The sequence below is a fragment of the Oncorhynchus nerka genome, linkage group LG14, assembly GCF_034236695.1.
Source record: "Oncorhynchus nerka isolate Pitt River linkage group LG14, Oner_Uvic_2.0, whole genome shotgun sequence".
Taxonomy (NCBI): Eukaryota; Metazoa; Chordata; class Actinopteri; order Salmoniformes; family Salmonidae; genus Oncorhynchus; species Oncorhynchus nerka.
In genome coordinates, this window is record NC_088409.1 from 55236971 (window position 1) to 55253850 (window position 16880).

The 16880-nt window shown below is 43.0% G+C and overlaps 1 protein-coding gene across 3 annotated transcripts; it reads right to left on the reverse strand.

Annotated features, from left to right (window-relative positions):
- Positions 1-4049: 4049 nt before the first annotated feature.
- LOC115141500 (NLR family member X1-like) lies at positions 4050-16491 on the reverse strand. Of its 3 annotated transcripts, none has more exons than XM_029680416.2 (10): positions 16287-16491; positions 10664-10770; positions 10420-10540; positions 10200-10263; positions 9832-9941; positions 8803-9431; positions 7134-8563; positions 6170-6256; positions 5585-5836; positions 4050-5291 (listed from the first exon to the last, which is right to left on the reverse strand). In XM_029680416.2, the coding sequence occupies exons 3-10, from the start codon at positions 10517-10519 to the stop codon at positions 4931-4933; spliced, it is 3033 nt and encodes a 1010-aa protein (XP_029536276.1). In that variant the 5' UTR covers positions 10520-10540; positions 10664-10770; positions 16287-16491; the 3' UTR covers positions 4050-4930. The 3 variants fall into 3 exon arrangements, with proteins under 3 accessions (XP_029536276.1, XP_029536277.1, XP_029536278.1); XM_029680417.2 differs by lacking the exon at positions 16287-16491 and adding an exon at positions 11135-11372; XM_029680418.2 differs by lacking the exon at positions 6170-6256.
- Positions 16492-16880: the final 389 nt, after the last annotated feature.

The following is a 16880-nucleotide window of genomic DNA, read 5'->3' on the forward strand; positions in this document are numbered from 1 at the left end:
GTCGTCTTTCCTTCCAGTTCTCTGCTGCCCATGACTGGAACGAATTGCAAAAATCTCTGAAGCTAGAGACTCACATCTCCCTCACTAGCTTTAAACACCAGCTGTCAGAGTAGTTTACAGATCACTGCACCTGTACTTGGCCTATCTGTAAACAGCCCATCTACAGTATCTACCTACCTCATCCCCATACTGGTATTTATTTATTTTGCTCCTTTGCACCCCAGTATCTCTACCTGCACATTCATCTTCTGCCGCTCTACCATTCCAGTGTTTAATTGCTATATTGTAATTACTTCGCCACCATGGCCTATTTATTTCCTTAACTTACCTCATTTGCACTCACTGTATATAGACTTTTTGTTTTCTTTTGTTCTACTGTATTATTGACTGTATGTTTTGTTTATTCCATGTGTAACTCTGTGTTGTTGTATGTGTCGAATTGCTATGCTTTATCTTGGCCAGATCGCAGTTGCAAATGAGAACTTGTTCTCAACTAGCCTACCTGGTTAAATCAAGGTGAAATAAAAAATATAAAAATTGCTTTACACAAAAAGGGCTTCACAGGCAAGGATATTGCTGCCACCTAAATCAACCATTTATCGGATCATCAAGAACTTCAAGGAGAGCAGTTAAATTTTTGTGAAAAAGGCTTCAAGGCGCCCAAGAATGTCCAGCAAGCGCCAGGACCGTCTCCTAAAGTTGATTCAGATGCGGGATCGGGGCACCACCAGTACAGAGCTTGCTCAGGAATGGCAGCAGGCAGGTATGAGTGCATCTGCACGCACAGTGAGGCGAAGACAGTTGGAGGATGGCCTGGTGTCAAGAAGGGCAGCAACGAAGCCACTTCTCTCCCGGGAAACATCAGGGACAGACTGATATTCTGCAAAAGGTACAGGGATTGGACTGCTGAGGACTGGGGTAAAGTCATTTTCTCTGATGAATCCCCTTTCCGATTGTTTGGGGCATCTGGAAAAAAACGTGTCCAGAGAAGACAAGGTGAGCGCTACCATCAGTCCTGTGTCATGCCAACAGTAAAGCATCCTGAGACCATTCATGTGTGGGGTTGCTACTCAGCCAAGGGAGTGGGCTCTCTCACAATTTTGCCTAAGAACACAGCCATGAATAAAGAATGGTACCAACACATCCTCAGAGAGCAACTTCTCCCAGCCATCCAGGAACAGTTTTGTGACGAACAATGCCTTTTACAGCATGATGGAGCACCTTGCCATAAGGCCAACGTGATAACTAAGTGGTCGTGGGAACAAAACATCAATATTTTGGGTCCATGGCCAGGAAACTCCCCAGACCTTAATCCCATTGAGAATTTGTGATCAATCCTCAAGAAGCGGGTGGACAAACAAAACCACACAAACTCTGACCAACTCCAAGCATTGATTATGCAAGAATGGGCTGCCATTAGTCAGGATGTGGCCCAGAAGTTAATTGACAGCATGCCAGGGCGGATTGCAGAGGTCTTGAAAACGAAGAGTCAAGACCTCTGCAAATATTGACTCCTTGCATCAACTTCATGTAATTGTTAATAAAAGCCTTTGACACTTATGAAATGCTTGTAATTATACTTCATCTTCCATAGTAACATCTGACAGAAATATCTAAAGACACTGAAGCAGGAAACGTTGTGGAAATTAATATTTGTGTCATTCTCAAAACTTTTGGCCACGACTGTAATGTCAATGTGGAATTATGTTTTTTTTAAAACATTTTTACAAATTAACAAAAGGTGAAAGCTGAAATGTCTTAAGTCAATACGTATTCACCCCTTTGATATGGCTAACCTAAATAGGTTTAGGAGTGAATAGTTACTTACTCTGGTTGCAATAATAGTGTTTAACATGATTTTTGAATGATTACCTCATCTCTGTACCTCACACATACAATTATTTGTAAGGTCAGAAAGTTTCCGATTTTTTGCAGTGCCCGTAGATGGGAAAAAAAGCTATCCTTGAAATAGTCTTGATATGTTCGTCAAAAGAGAGATCAGGGTCCAGAGTGATGCCGAGGTCCTTCAGTTTAATTTGTTATGACTGTACAAACATCAAGCAAAATCCTAGAGGAAAAGCTGATTAACTCAGCTGGGAGATGTATTCACCTTTCAGCAGGACAATAACCTAAAACACAAGGCCAAATCTACACTGGAGTTGCTTACCAATAAGACGGTGAATGTTTTGAGTGGCCGAGTTAGATTATCAAGTAGATTTAAGTCAAAAACCTATGGCAAGACCTGAAAATGGTTGTCTAGCAATGATCAACAACCAATTTGACAGAGCTTGAAGAATTTTGAAAATAATCATGTGCAAATGTTGCACAATCCAGGTGTGGAAAGCTCTTTTAGACTTACCCAGAACGACTCACAGGTGTAATTACAAAGTTTTGACTTAGGGGTGTAAATGAGATATTTCTCTATTTTATTTTTAAAAATTGTGAAAATAATTTAAAAAACATGTTTTAACTATGTCATTATCAGGTATTGTGTGTAGATGGGTGATAATTAAAAAATATATATATATTATGAATTCAGGCAAAATGTGGAAAAAGTCACGGGGTATGAATGCTTGCTGGAGGCATTGTATTTTTCCCCGGCCCTGTCCGGATGCATGAGCATCACTGGGCACAGTCACAGGTGATCATTAGCTTTCATGTGAGGACCTGTGTCCCAATATAGCATTTGATAGGCACAGTCAAGTCCATTCATTACTTATTAATGTAGTGTCATTCTAAGGTTTGGCTCCATCTTTCACCATGAATATCCTAACCTGACTATTATTATGAGAAGGAGGATACTCACACACACACGCCACAGCATGCCAGCCCTTATACGAGCATTTCTCATTTGTATGCAGAATTCATCCTTTCCCTTCCTGCTCGACTGTTGCACACACCATACACACACACACACACACTGACAACACATACCTACATTCAATCTCTTGGCAAGGAGAGGTCTGTGCAGTCTGTCAGGTTGTTAGTGGTGATATCTGCAGTGTCATGTTCCCAGCTATCTGCTGACTGTCATTATTCTAGCTGTGGAGGGACCGGACAGCTTTTATCAGAGGGCCTTTTATTACAGGATTGCTTCCTTTTTTCATTCTCTATTTTCGGTAGACGTAGCAAGGACTGCCCATGTTGTATGTTGACTATCAACATGTTTATTTTGGATACAGCAGTCAATGTATGCTGATGGGGTAGCGGTTCAGAATTCATTATTCATCCCCCCAAAAAATGCTCAAATGTATAATCCAGTCATTTTCATTTTAAAATCAAACTTGTTACTTCGTAAAAGGTAGTGACATTCATTTCCAGCACTGTCACATAACACAGAAGGCTACCTTTTTAATCACCAATGATTAAACACACTTTAGAACACACTCACACTGACTCAAAGAGAGAATGCCTGTCAGAATATACCTATAGGCTATTGTAACGTAAAATGCTATTTGAATATACAAATCCCATATACTCATTCGAATTCTGAAGCAAGACCAGCCTAGTGAAGCGGAGAAGCACGTCGGTGTCTTAACAATGGAGACTGGTCTTGAGAAAAGGCTTTGTGCCAAAACGTATACATTAAACACTATACTCTCTTGGACGTTAAGATTCCTCTGTTTTGTCAGCATTCGAGATGGTAACGCCTTCTTCCTCCACCATAACACTAGGCCTCCTAGGCTTAATGTTTAGCTAACCTGTGACCAGACCTGGTAACCCATCACAGAACTAAACACTCCCCAGGTTTCTTAGATAAGTGTTATCATACAATGGTTTGCGAGCTTGAACAACTCTGAGTTGATACCAACAAGTTGAATGTATTGGCTATACTGTCAATGTAAGGCCATCGAGGTCATGAGTGCTACACTGCAGGTGAAATAATGGTTGATTATGGGCACAATGAGACTAAAACAGCAATGAGCCTATCTGGAAATACTATGAGGATCTAGGTTAGGGCTATGATTTAAATGTGTTGTTGTGGGGACCTCGAGTACATCATTGTCCATTCTAAACTTGATGTAATGAATTTCAAAATAGACTTAACGTAATGGCATTGATTTTGACTTTTTAATTGAAATGAATTTAATCAAAGCGCACATACAGATTCACATTGCTCCTCTATCCTGTGCTAGAGCAAAACAGTCAAAGTCTATAATTTCCAATACAAGCACTGAATAACATATTCAATTATATCACACAAAATAGTATCCAGTACAAATGAATTAAGGACAACCTTCAAGTACATCAATAGGTAAACTGCTATGAATTTTTTTTTTTTTTTTTGAGTGAGCAAATTGTTTGATGCAGCACAGCACACAGCCTGCTATTTAAAAAATTGAATAATGTTTAAGTCCCATGAGGACATCGAAGCCATGGCTTGGAGCATTTCATCTAGTAAAGGTCATAGAAAAGTGTTGCAACCAATGGCTTTCGCAGTACATGCAACACTAGATGTATTTTCAAGTATCGATCCACGTTGACTTTATCAACTGATTGTTCCTATTAAAACAGCAAAACACTTAATAATAAACACAAACAGAACACATTTCCTTTTAAACCTGCCTGAATATATTTATTAAACACAAGCAGACATCCTCAAGCAGAAAACAAGGAGAAAATACAAGATACTACACATTTTGCACACAGGTACATAAGGAGGCCCAAAACAAATATGGCTATGTGCATAATTCTGCATAACTGATCACATGCAACACATTCCTACGTAGTCTTGAAAAGGACACTTTCAGTTTCATACCATTTCATATGTTTTATTCTGTTCATTTTGCATAGATTTGGCTGTCCCACATCTCACTTGCTACATTTCTTCAAGGCGATGGATACATGGGTTAATGCTCTGGTTGGAAGACTGGAACATACTCATGAATGGCTCATGATAAAAATAAAAAACGCAGACATGGCTTGAACATTACTTGGTACTCCCACCGGTCCTCGTCGGGATGTCCTTCTGAAGCATCTGCAGCGTCTGCCTGACGCCCTTCTCCACCCTGCGGAAGTGCATCTTTTTCCAGAAGCTTGGTGCCTGCTTCCTACCCCACTCCAGGTCTCGGAGGAAGATCTGCAGCTGTTCCCTGACGCGTTCGCGCTCCCAGGACGAGGCGTTCTTACTGATGACGCTCAGAATGGGGTGCCAGTCCTCCGAGATGTTCGAGCCCTCGGTGACTGAGGCCAGCACCTTCACGCGCCGCCCCGTGCCGCCCTGATCCGGCGGGACTCCTCGCACGTACAAGGACTGCTTCCCCACATTGCTGAGAGGATTCAGGTACAAGCTGTGGAACACAATGGAATAGATTTATACACAACCTACATATAGACACATTCAAATGCCACTTCATACAAAGACAATGCATAATAAGTGCATGATGAAAAGAAAATAGCCTAAATAAAAGTATTAAAGAAACCATAGTGGTCGAGTCATGCAAGTTCATTTTTTGTGTGTATATAGGAGTCTGCAACTGTTGGCCCACGAGCTAAATCTGGCCCCCACAGAACAATTTATTTCCCCGCCTAACCCCATATACTGTAATTCCAGGACATGTGGGTACGGTGCTGCATAGCTTACTGCACAGTGTGGATGCTGGGGTGCTCTCTGCAGGCGTCCACCAGGGTCAGAGCAGCGTTGTCCCCGATGTTGTTGTAGGCCACGTTGAGCTCCTGCAGGCCCGTGTGATGGTTGAGCCTCTCGGCCAGCTCGCAGGCCCCCTTGTCGCCCATGCCCGTGTGCATCAGGGACAGCTGTCTGAGAGACTGGTTCCCTTGCAGGGCGTCCAGCAGACAGCGAGCCCCGGACTCTAACAGCGGATTATCACACAGGCTACAGAGGGACAGTCACAGGGCACTGTATCAGCATTCAGACTGGACAAGTGAAGGCTGGTTGAAGCAGCATATCCGTTAGTTCGACATTAGACCAACCCTCATTTGGATCTCTTATTTGAAGTGTAAAGTGAGCAAATTCTCAAATGAGAGAATTGTCCCTTTCTGACCAAAGCAAATAAATATGGCAATATTTACTGATAAAGTATTAGTTATCATACTTAAGGTAAGTGGTAAATTCCTTTGAGTTAAGTTTTATTATTACCAATACCTACCTTTTGAGCCATAGAAAAGGCAATAAGGTCATAAGCTTGGTAAAGAGTCAGCGTCTTACTGTAGAGATCTAATAGTACTGTTGGGGTCAAGTAGTAGATCTCGCAGGAGAATGCAGGACTCAGGACCCAGGCTATTAAACTGGAGACTGAAGACAACGGAGAAAGAAAAAAAGCATACACAGCTATCACAAACACACGCCCACACACATGCGTTAGCCTGCAATCCACGAACCTCAGGTAGTCAATAGAACGACTATTAAATACAAAGAAACAAACATTGAACACAGATTACACTCCTTTAAAACTTGTGAACTCCAGATTAAAAAGACATTGAACACAGATTAAACTCCATGTTGCAGTTCTTAATGAAGTAACACCATGCTTTTTAATTTTTTTACAACCACAACCAAAAAGCCGGCCAGACTGAATAACCTGATAACACTAAAATAGATAAAGGATATATATTATGGGTAATAAAGTCTCCCTTTACTACCAATGCGCCTTCCTTTACTAGCATGAGAATACCCTGTTCTCAATGCCCAAGTCAAACAAGCAAGTCAAACATATTTAGGCTATAATGTCAAACCTACCATGAATAAACCCATGAATGTCACTCGATGGATCAAGTTAGGGACCTGATATGTCACTTGGCAGTTAATGATTTTAAGGCCTCCCTCGCAAACACTAACTAGCAATAAAAGCCAAAAGGGCGAATATTTCTGCATGTTTGGACATCTCTCAGTAAATAGAGAATTTGGAGTGTTAAGGCTTTGTGGTCCACTTAGATTTACCACCTGTATTCTGAAAATGATAACAATTCAATGAGGTGAACAGAGGGTATATGTAACGTAATAGGTAAAAATACACTCGTAATATGACCTTTTTACTGTGGTAAGTAGTGACTGTTACCATGGAAAGATACAAGAGGTCAATCTTGTGAGAACTTTGTAAAAAAATTATAAATACATCCTAACACAAAAAAGTTTACTTGACTAAAGGCCCAGAATTCAAACCTTCTCTCACTTGAGGTTGTGCGTGTGGCGGAAGGCGGGCCACAGCATGGTCAGCAGGTCGTTGGTCAGGTGACAGGAAGAAAGGTCCAGCTCCTCCAGGTGGTACCTCGTGGGTGCGCAGGCCAGCACAGAGCTCAGGACAAAGCATTTGAGGGGCGTCATACGCACGGTGGACAGCTTGATGCTGCGGATGGAGAGCAGGACCTCTGCCGTGAGCCGGGGATTCTGGAACTCGTAGAGGAGCACCAGCAGGTCCATGAGCTCCTCGGGGGGCTGCCACTTCACGATCTCCGCCGCCAAGTGCCTCTTGAGGGTCCGTGTGATCTGAGCCACCGTGGTGCTCTTGATGCTGCAGCCCAGCTGCTCCAGCAGAACCCGGTTCTCGTAGTGAAGCAGGCCGCCCATGAAGATGGGGTAGAGCTCGAAGGCCCGGCTGTCCAGGCGCTCCTGGGGCTGGGGGCCGTGAACTCCCAGCAGGCTCTGCTCCACTTGGTCCAGCACGTCCTCGTTGAAGCTGTCCTCGCTGCGGAACATCTCTGCCGCCATGGTGCGGGCGATGCGGCCCTTGCTGCGGCTGCTGATCTTTTCAAACAGGCTGGGAAAGAGCTTGAGCAGGTTGAAAACAGCAAAGACCCTGAGGGGGATGAACTTGGAGATGATGCTGATGAGCGTGTTGACATCTTCGCCCACTTGACCGATGACCACGGTCACCTCTTTGCTCAGTTTCTCCAGAGCCGTCTTGTTCTCGCCGAGGACGACGTACAGGGCAGCCAGGTATTCTTGCATGGCGGGAATGGCAAAGACGTAGCGCTTCTCCTTTTCATCAAGCTCTGACCTTTTGGTCTCGACGCAGGGCACCAGGAAGAAGTCGAGGACGTCAGTGCGGAACACGGCCAGCTGACGCAGTTCCTCATCTGTTTTGGTCTTACCCCCCACAAACTGTTCCAGTTCCTCCTCGGAGAAGGAAGTGCGCTTTTTGGAGACTCCGTCAAAGGCCAGTTTGCCCACAGTGCGGACTACATAGAGCATCAATGAGTTCTGGTCATCTGGAGAAGATACAGCACCACCCATGTCCAGCACCTCCCCTCCAAAGTTGAGTCTCAGAAAGCTGGTATAGATACCAGTTAGCGTACGTATGGGTGCCTGGGCGTCGGTGAAATGTAAAAAGTGGAGTATGGCACAAGTCAGCCAGCAATAGGAAGGTAAAAAGCAGGCGGCCGCCAACTGGCTCTCCCTCTGTAGGTTGAGGTAAAGCAGCTCGATGAGGGACTGGGCCTCCTGGTTTCTCGGCTTCTCTCCAATCTGTTGCAGCAGTCGGCTTGTGAAGTATGCTCGCTGGCGATCTGGGTCATTAAAGCCATATATCTGTGCGTAGCGTTTCACATACTTTGTAGGGATGTGGTCAAGGGCAGACAACCTTGTGGTGACCAAAATACTGGCCTAAAAAAATTGAGTTAAATTATCAATACATGTACATTACTAAAAATGTTTCATCACAACTTGCTGGGGTTGGAAATAGACATACTGAACCTGATTGAAGTTGATAACCTTGAATGGTAACATACTGTATTTTTCTGTTTGATTTAAAGCAGCATCTGCATTGCTTAAACAGCACTTTCCTTAGCACACAGCACATTTTACTGTATGCAACTGACTAAATGTAGGTTGTGGGCCAATACCTCAGGCAGCAGGTACTTCCTGAGCAGGTTCACCACCACTGCCCCGGAGGGGAGGGCCTCGTCTGGGTTGCTGCACAGCTCTGTGGAGCTAATGCGGAAGTCCAGTTTCAGCTTCTCCATGCCGTTAAACAGAAACAGCACATCCTTGGCCTGGTCGTTCTCTCCACTCAGCATAGGGATCTTTTTCAGGTGCAGGTATTTCCTGCTGACGAGGTCTCTCAGAGATGTGGACTTGGATAACTGGGAGAGGTCCTCGCAGGAGAAGGGCACCAGTAGTTTGAACTGGGTCAAAGTGAGCCCGGCACACCAGTCTAGAACCAGCTTCCGCACCACTGTGCTCTTCCCTGTCCCGACCGCCCCGTACAGCAGCACATTAAGGCCCCGCTCCCTGCCTCCTTGCTGAGTGGGCTCAAAGAGCTGCTCCATGGTGACCGAGGCACTCTGGGGGACCTGGGATGGCTTGAGGAGAGGGGTGATTAAGGGCCCTTTCCTATCTTCTGGCTTCCTCTCCAGGATGAGCGGCTCCACGTGCATGGTCTCGGGGGTGAAGTAGCCCCCGAACTGCTTCTCTTCCTGAGGTAGGTGGCTGAACCATAAGGTCAACTTCTTCTTGTGGATCTCAATGGGATCTGTGAAGGAAAGGACCCGTATTTAAACACAGCAATGAACGAACACATTCTCTTGAATTATCAAGAGCACCAAGATCACTGAAATACCTATGGCAAAACCTCTCGTTGAAGGATTAGTATGGCCACACATTACCTACAGTAGGATTAACTATCTTCTTATAATCTACGTAAACACCCTATAACAGACCAGTAAGTACAGAACAGTAAGGAACATGCAGTTATGGAACACTTACCACTTTGCCCTTGCTTTTTGTTGCTTTTTAATACTTGTCTGTTTATTGCATACTTATTTTCCTTATAGTTCCTAATACATAGCGGGGACCTACACAACAGATGGTGTGAATTACGAGGACAAGGCATCAACCTTACGCGATGGGACATATGTACAAACTCGGTTTACCTGTTTGATTATGGACTAGACTGGAGCAAAAAAATCTTGAATGAAATCCACTGGCTGAATAGGAGGAGGATTTCAACCTCCTCCATAGTCCTCCTGGAAGCCTCAGCTGTCTGTGGGGGTGGACACAGAGAGGCTCACTCAACAACTGTCCTGGACTAAAAAGCAAGCTCAACGGAGAATTGCCATTAAAAAAAATGCTTTTTAGTCCAGTATTAGGCTTAATCTGTGTCTGGGAAACTGCCCCTATGTGTTGTCTGTCTACACTGTATGTAGGGGTGGAACTGTAAAATGTCAATGTCTGGGTAATGAGCAGTTGGTTTGGTGTTTCTGTGAAATGTGCAAGTCTGTGGAAGAGAATGTTGACTCACCTGTGACATGAGCTCATCTTCCTATAAGTGAGGACTCTGCTTGCGAGTCTGCTGAGACTCACATCTAAAGACAAACACAGTCACTACGCCATATAATTCTCAGTGGTTATAAGGAATACATAATACATACAGTATGCTGTAACTATTCCCTCCCTCAATTTATTACAATTGTTATACAGAGATAACAATACTGTTATGCTACACAGACAGTTTTTCTTACCTCTTTGTAAAATAGAGATGTTAGATTTGGAGAGGACATCATTGAGAGTGCCTCGCCATCTCCTCCTGAGGACCCCTGAGCCGATCCAACACTGCCACATCCTCCTAGTAGGCTTTCAACACTGTCAAAGGAAAGAAATCAGTAAATGAGCCAATAACTGTCTCTAATTTCATTGATTAATTTGGTTGTGCATAAAAGGAAACAAAGTAATTTATTCAGAAGAAAGCTTGAATGCATGACTCACTTGTTCCAACTAGTTTACATCTTGAGGAAACTTAAACAGTGCTTCCACTTCCTGATCCTAAGTCTTTGTTTCCCGTGGGTCTTGGTTTACTGTACTTTAACGTGAACCTGCAATGCAACATGACACTCAACTTAGTGCAGTATATCATATCAATGACCTCAAAAGCACAAAGTCACCTACTAAGTCAATTACACAGTAAGTGTTTTTGACATTGTCAACACTCTCTTAGTTACATCGAAGCTAAGTAAGTGTTAGTTCCCACTGGACACAGACGTCAATTCAACGTCCATTCCATGTTGGTTCAACGTAATTTCATCGAAATTATGTGGAAACTGTTGATTCAACCAATGTGTGCCCAGTAGGTTATCACTCGGATATTAGCATATTCACACAAATCTAATTTCACTAAAAAGCATTCATACACACGCATGAATGCATTCATACACACATGCAGGAAGGGAAACACTATACCCTATGAAAAGTTTGTCCCAGTCCCAATGCGTTTCCTCTGTGTTCTCTCAGGATCAGACATGTAGCTAATAGGCTAGACTGTGCTGCTCCACTTTCCAGCTGCTTGCTCTTGACTGGCCAAACAAGCTGAGTCATGACAGCAATAAGAGATATGCACTCCTAGAGGCAATGTGAGAGAGAGGCCCGGAACATAGTCTTCTCCCAAACCACCACACCATTATCCCTGTCCAATCCCTACTCAGCACAGCTAATTTACACTGTGTAAGGCCCTCCCCTTTTTCAGTTATGCACCTATCCCTCTCCCACTCTCTTTGGTCCTCCCTCAATGCATGGAATCTCGGCCACTCCTAAATTCAACAGTTTTGGAACTATTTTGGAACATATGGGCAGTCTATCAGAGGAGGCTTGTGGGAGGAGCTGACGGCTCATTGTAATGGCTGCAATGGAATTAATGGAACGGAATCAAACAAATGGAAATCACATGTTTGACTCAGTTCCATTTATTCATTTCCAGCCATTACAATGAGCCCGTCTTCTTATAGCTCCTACCACCAGCCTCTTCTGCAGTCTGAGTCTATTAATGCACTGGTGTGCCCCATAAGACGTTTACATTATCTGTGTTAAAGGACAAGGTCACAGGGTTGTCATTTCAGCTAAAGCTAGGGTATGGAAAAGTGTCAAGTCAAGTCAAACAGCAGTGACCTAGCCAAAGCCATCTACTACAGCCATCTTTACCTCTGCAATGTGCAGTGGCGTGTATTCATGGATGCAAGTGTCAAGGGGAGCCCGTTTGGATTTGGCTTCACACCAATCACATCAGAAGCCAAACGTCAATGCATCTCGTTGTGTTGTTGCGATCCGGTGGGTAGCTAGCTAAAATTGGCCCATTCCTAAATTAGCCATGGATGGAGAAAGGGATTTGGACTTAATTCTCCGCACTGGCTAATGATTATAATGTCGATTGTGATCCAACCACAAACGTATACATTGTGCCCCTGGCCTGCGATGATGGAAGTTCAACATGGAGCTAAATGTAATAGGCCTAGCACATTGTTGCCCATGAAAGGAAGTTAGGCTAGCGAGCAAGCATTTTAGCCTGGTAGCCTAGAACAGAAACTAAAAGCATGTACTGTATGACAGAGTCATAGACCATTTAGGCAACATGAAAAGAGGAGGATGGCATTGCTGATTTATCTCAACAAGTGGGGTGATTCAAGATGGTTTTTTCTACTTGCAAACACACACAGAAATCAGTACAATGGACAGCCACATCATATTTAGTTTACGTTGATTGGACTAAATAGTTTTTGGTATCTTTTAGTTGTCACTGTATTAATCGAATCACCTATGCTTAGTCTGTTAAAGTTGAAATGGTGCTGGATTAATGGAGGCGGCGCCTGGTTTCTTTGCGGCAACTCTCCATGGTTAGTAGTCTGAAAATAACAGGAAAATGTAACTGTTTGTTACATGCAATATGTTTTGTGGACTTAACCAGACAGATGTTTCTCTACGATTTGGCGATGAAACAAAAGATATGGTTGAATTTATTCTGCCACTGTGTCTTCTTATTTTCTCAGCCTTAGGCCTATATGAACTAACAAGTTATAGAGCAAACAACGCAATTATCACAACACATAGGTTGCCATAATTATGGCTTTTTTCCCCCCTGGCTTGCCTACTTTGGTCTTGGCACCTGCCCTCTAGCCAACAGCTCGCAGATACAGCACGGGTAGGCTGTGCGGGTATAGTCTGAGATTATTATGGATAAGGGTAAGAATATTTGTATTTGTCAAACGGATGTCAAGCATCGATAATCATGTCACCAGAATAAGACCCTCGATATTTATTGGAAAGGAGCATCAAGATCACAGTGCACTTTCACCACCCTGTGATGTTCATTAGGGATGCACGATATATCGGTAGCTAAAAATGCCAACATCGGCCTGATGTCTAGTTTAACGCCGATGTGCAAAACCAATGTCAAAGCTGACGTGAATACCTATTTAACGTAAGTAGATGACGTAATGATGCCACGAAAAATACAGCGCTACACAGAACAAAAGCAGAAAAATACTAAGCGCATACTTCTAACAACTAAACAAGTTCAAGTCGAGCAGTCATTTGAAAGAGTAAGATCATTTCAGCGAGACAACTCAAAGGCGAAATCCATTAACGCCAAGACAATGGAATTCATTGCCCTTGACAATCAACAGTCCTCTGTCGTGGATGATGTCGACTTTCGTCGGCTGGTCGAGCCCTGGTACACACTATTTTTCAGATGTTGCCCTACCGGAGTTACACAGTACTGTTGAAACGTACATCCATGAGCTATTTGCTATGGGCGTCAATGCTATTATCTTCACGACTGACATTTGGACCAGCGATGTCAGACCCATGAGCATGCTGACTCTGACAGCACAGTGGGTCGACGAGGATTTCGTACTGAGGAAAGCCATATTACATGCTCAAAAATGTGCTGGTTCTCAAACAACTGCTGCCATTTCAATGACATTTGAGAACATGTTTGAAACTTGGAAACATGAACACACCCCTAGTGTCATTCGAACAACTGACTTGATAAAAAAGCTCATCAGCCTAGTGGTTAGAGCGTTGGACTAGTAACCGAAAGGTTGCAAGTTCAAATCCCTGAGATGACAAGGTACAAATATGTCGTTCTGCCCCTGAACAAGGCAGTTAACCCACTGTTCCTAGGCCGTCATTGAAACTAAGAATTTGTTCTTAACTGACTTGCCTAGTTAAATAAAGGTAAAATACATTAAAAAAAAATAAACTGCGTCTGCAGCAGACATGACACCCTCTGTTATGGCATTGAAATGCCTGCTCAACCCCACGTCCGACAGACCGTGGGGTTAAACCTTACAAAAGCTCTTGAGGCTGTGAACAAGTGATTCGGTGGCATTCTCTCTGAGCCTCTTTACTGTGTCGCCACCATGCTCGATGCTAGGTACAAGGACCGCTTCTTCGATGTAGACAAGAAACAGGGTTTACGTGAAATGTTACATACACAGCTGGACAAGATGGAAAAGGACACAGTGACAGTGTGCACCGAGGAAGAGTGTCCATGGACAGACATAGCTGAAACTTCACGGCTTGACATGTATGATGAAATCCTGGTTGAGAATGAAACGACTGAACAATTGAACAACGAAACAGCTCAGCAAATAAGTGAAAGAAATGGGCTTTTATTGTGTTTTCTGGTAATGGGGACATACGTAACTACAAACAAAATAACTTTTGGTGTGGTGTGTGTAACCTTTATTTAACTAGGCAAGTCAGTTAAGAACAAATTCTTATTTACAATGACGGCCTACCCCGGCCAAACCAGAACGATGCTGGGCCAATTGTGCACCGCCCTATGAGACTCCCAATCACGGCCGGATGTGATACAGCCTGGATTCAAACCAGGGACTGTAGTGACGCCTCTGAATGGATATTCAGTGACTTAGACCGCTGCGTCCATGTGTGTGTTAACTATTGAACTGTACTAGAATGCTTAAAAGGGTGCAAACAATTTAAATATCGGTACTGTTTTATTGCAAGGAAAATATTGAATATCGGTATCTGCCAAAAATGTCATATCAGTGCATCCCTAATGTTCATCATAAGTTATGTCATCTGTAGCCTAATAAACTGCATGGTTTTCAGAGTCATAGTGAGAGGAGGACCACACACCATATCAACACATTAATCCAAGTGAACTTTGATATGATGGTTATTATATCAATATTTGCACATAAAAGCGTTTCCACTTGAATTTCTCGCATAATTAATTTTACAGACACAAAATGATCCCACCAAGCTGAAAGAACAAATTCTGTAGTATCGAAACTAACTGTTTCCATCACAGCTGCCATGTTTTTAAAAAATCCTGTATGATTTACTCGCATAAAAACTGTGGATGGAAACGTGGTTACTGTTTCTTCTTGTCTCGCACTTAGGCTTATGTAACACGGTGGCAAGGCATATGAACTAACAGGTTATAGTGGAAACAACACAATTATCACAACACATCGGTTGTAATATGGATTATTATTTTATGGTTTGGCTTCTGTATTTGCCTTTGAAATCAGGATTGGAATGGTGTGGCCATACCCAATTCGCCCAAGACTGGCTCACGTGAACTATAATTTCGACGCTGCGTTAGAACGTTTAAAAACGTAAATAATCATGCTTGCAATACCACTTTCGACACATAATGGCCTTTATCTTTCATCAGCGAGAAAGAATCCTTTATATGAAAAAGAAACTGCTACAGTACGTGTTGCACAGATCCATACATGGGTGCCTCCATCCAACTACACTTCTGCACAGTGTTGTTAGATTCTCCTAACACCGAGATATCCTGCAATAATTGGGTGTTCTATACTTTCTGTGTTCATGTTCAGACCGAGGGTCGAGCTCTTAACAAACTCCCCGGTATAGAAGACGCCTTCGTCCAATGACTCTTACATGCAATGTAATGGAACTGAGAGTCATGAACAAGGGCATAATATTTTTCTGGACACACACCTAATTTGATTGGCATAGTTCAATGGCTCTTTGCATAGTCATTAAAATGTAAACTGGGTGATTCCTCATTTCTTTACAAGAACAATTGGAGAGACACTAAGTACAGTAGATAGAACTGCTTCAACGAGCAAAAACGTTAGGCTAAAATTCAGAATCGTAGGCTACTCCTCAGTTACGCAACAAAACTGTGCCATGCGCACTCCCAGCAATTCTGATTTGATACATTGTAGCAATGTGGGCAAGCGAAACAGGCTACGTTGTTGCTCAATGAAAGATATGTGTAATGGCGAAATACACATATTCCGTTGCATAAAAAGAGCTCAGTCGACTGGTGATAGTGACAGACAGACCCAAAAATAAAAATAATACAAAAATAATAAAAGACAGTGACAGACAGCCCTGACGACGGTGTCCTTGGAGAGAAAATGTTCCTAGTTAACATACATGCGTACAAAAATAAGTCACGAATTGAAGCGTAGCCATAGCCAAGTTTGAGGCATATAATGTTATTTTTAAAACTGTTACCAAAACTTTCATGACTGAGTCGACGACGTTTAATATTTGATTTATTTGAGCCATTAGATAGCCTAACGTATCCAGAGTTGCTAATGCTATCGCTTACCTCTCTTTTCAGAAGAAGTCAGTCATCATAACATACAATATATATTTTGTTGACTCGGTCTAGTATCCGGAATGATTTGCGCGTTCTAAAATGCTCGTGCAGAAGAAGAAAATATGACCGCAATCATTTTCATGTGGCGCAAAGTAGACTAGACCGCTTCCTCAACTGAGCTGACTGTGTACAAATGGTGCTGTCAGTATGTAGCGCCTGATGCCCATTACCCTTGTGCGAGAAAGCATGGTGAAGCCTACTTTGGGTGACTGGCAGTTCTTTAACCCGAGGCTATAGTCAAGTCAAGGGTATTGCATCTAGGGGTGAAAAATGTATTCTACTATAAATCTCATTTCAACTTTATAGTTAAACATAATACGTTTCATCTTTCTTATTAAAACTGTGAGTCTTGTAAACGAGTTAATGCCAACAAATCCAATAGGCCTACATGCAGTGGCGATTTTACTATGTAAATCTTGGTGAGGCAAACAAACAACATGTTTTTTAGATGCATGGCAGCAAAGCCACAACACTAAACAATACATGAATTGCACTATAACGGTAACAAACGGTGCAAACAAACTGTTAGGGCCTACATAAAGC

Bases quoted from the DNA above. Each gene is read 5' to 3' on its own strand.
- LOC115141500 (XM_029680416.2), bottom strand. From the start codon at position 10,519: ATGTGGCAGTGTTGGATCGGCTCAGGGGTCCTCAGGAGGAGATGGCGA. The intron at 8,564-8,802 runs GTATTGGCCCAC...CAATTTTTTTAG, and splicing joins GGAAGTACCTGCTGCCTGAG to GCCAGTATTTTGGTCACCAC. The intron at 5,292-5,584 runs GTAAGCTATGCA...TGTGTTCCACAG, and splicing joins CCCAGCATCCACACTGTGCA to CTTGTACCTGAATCCTCTCA.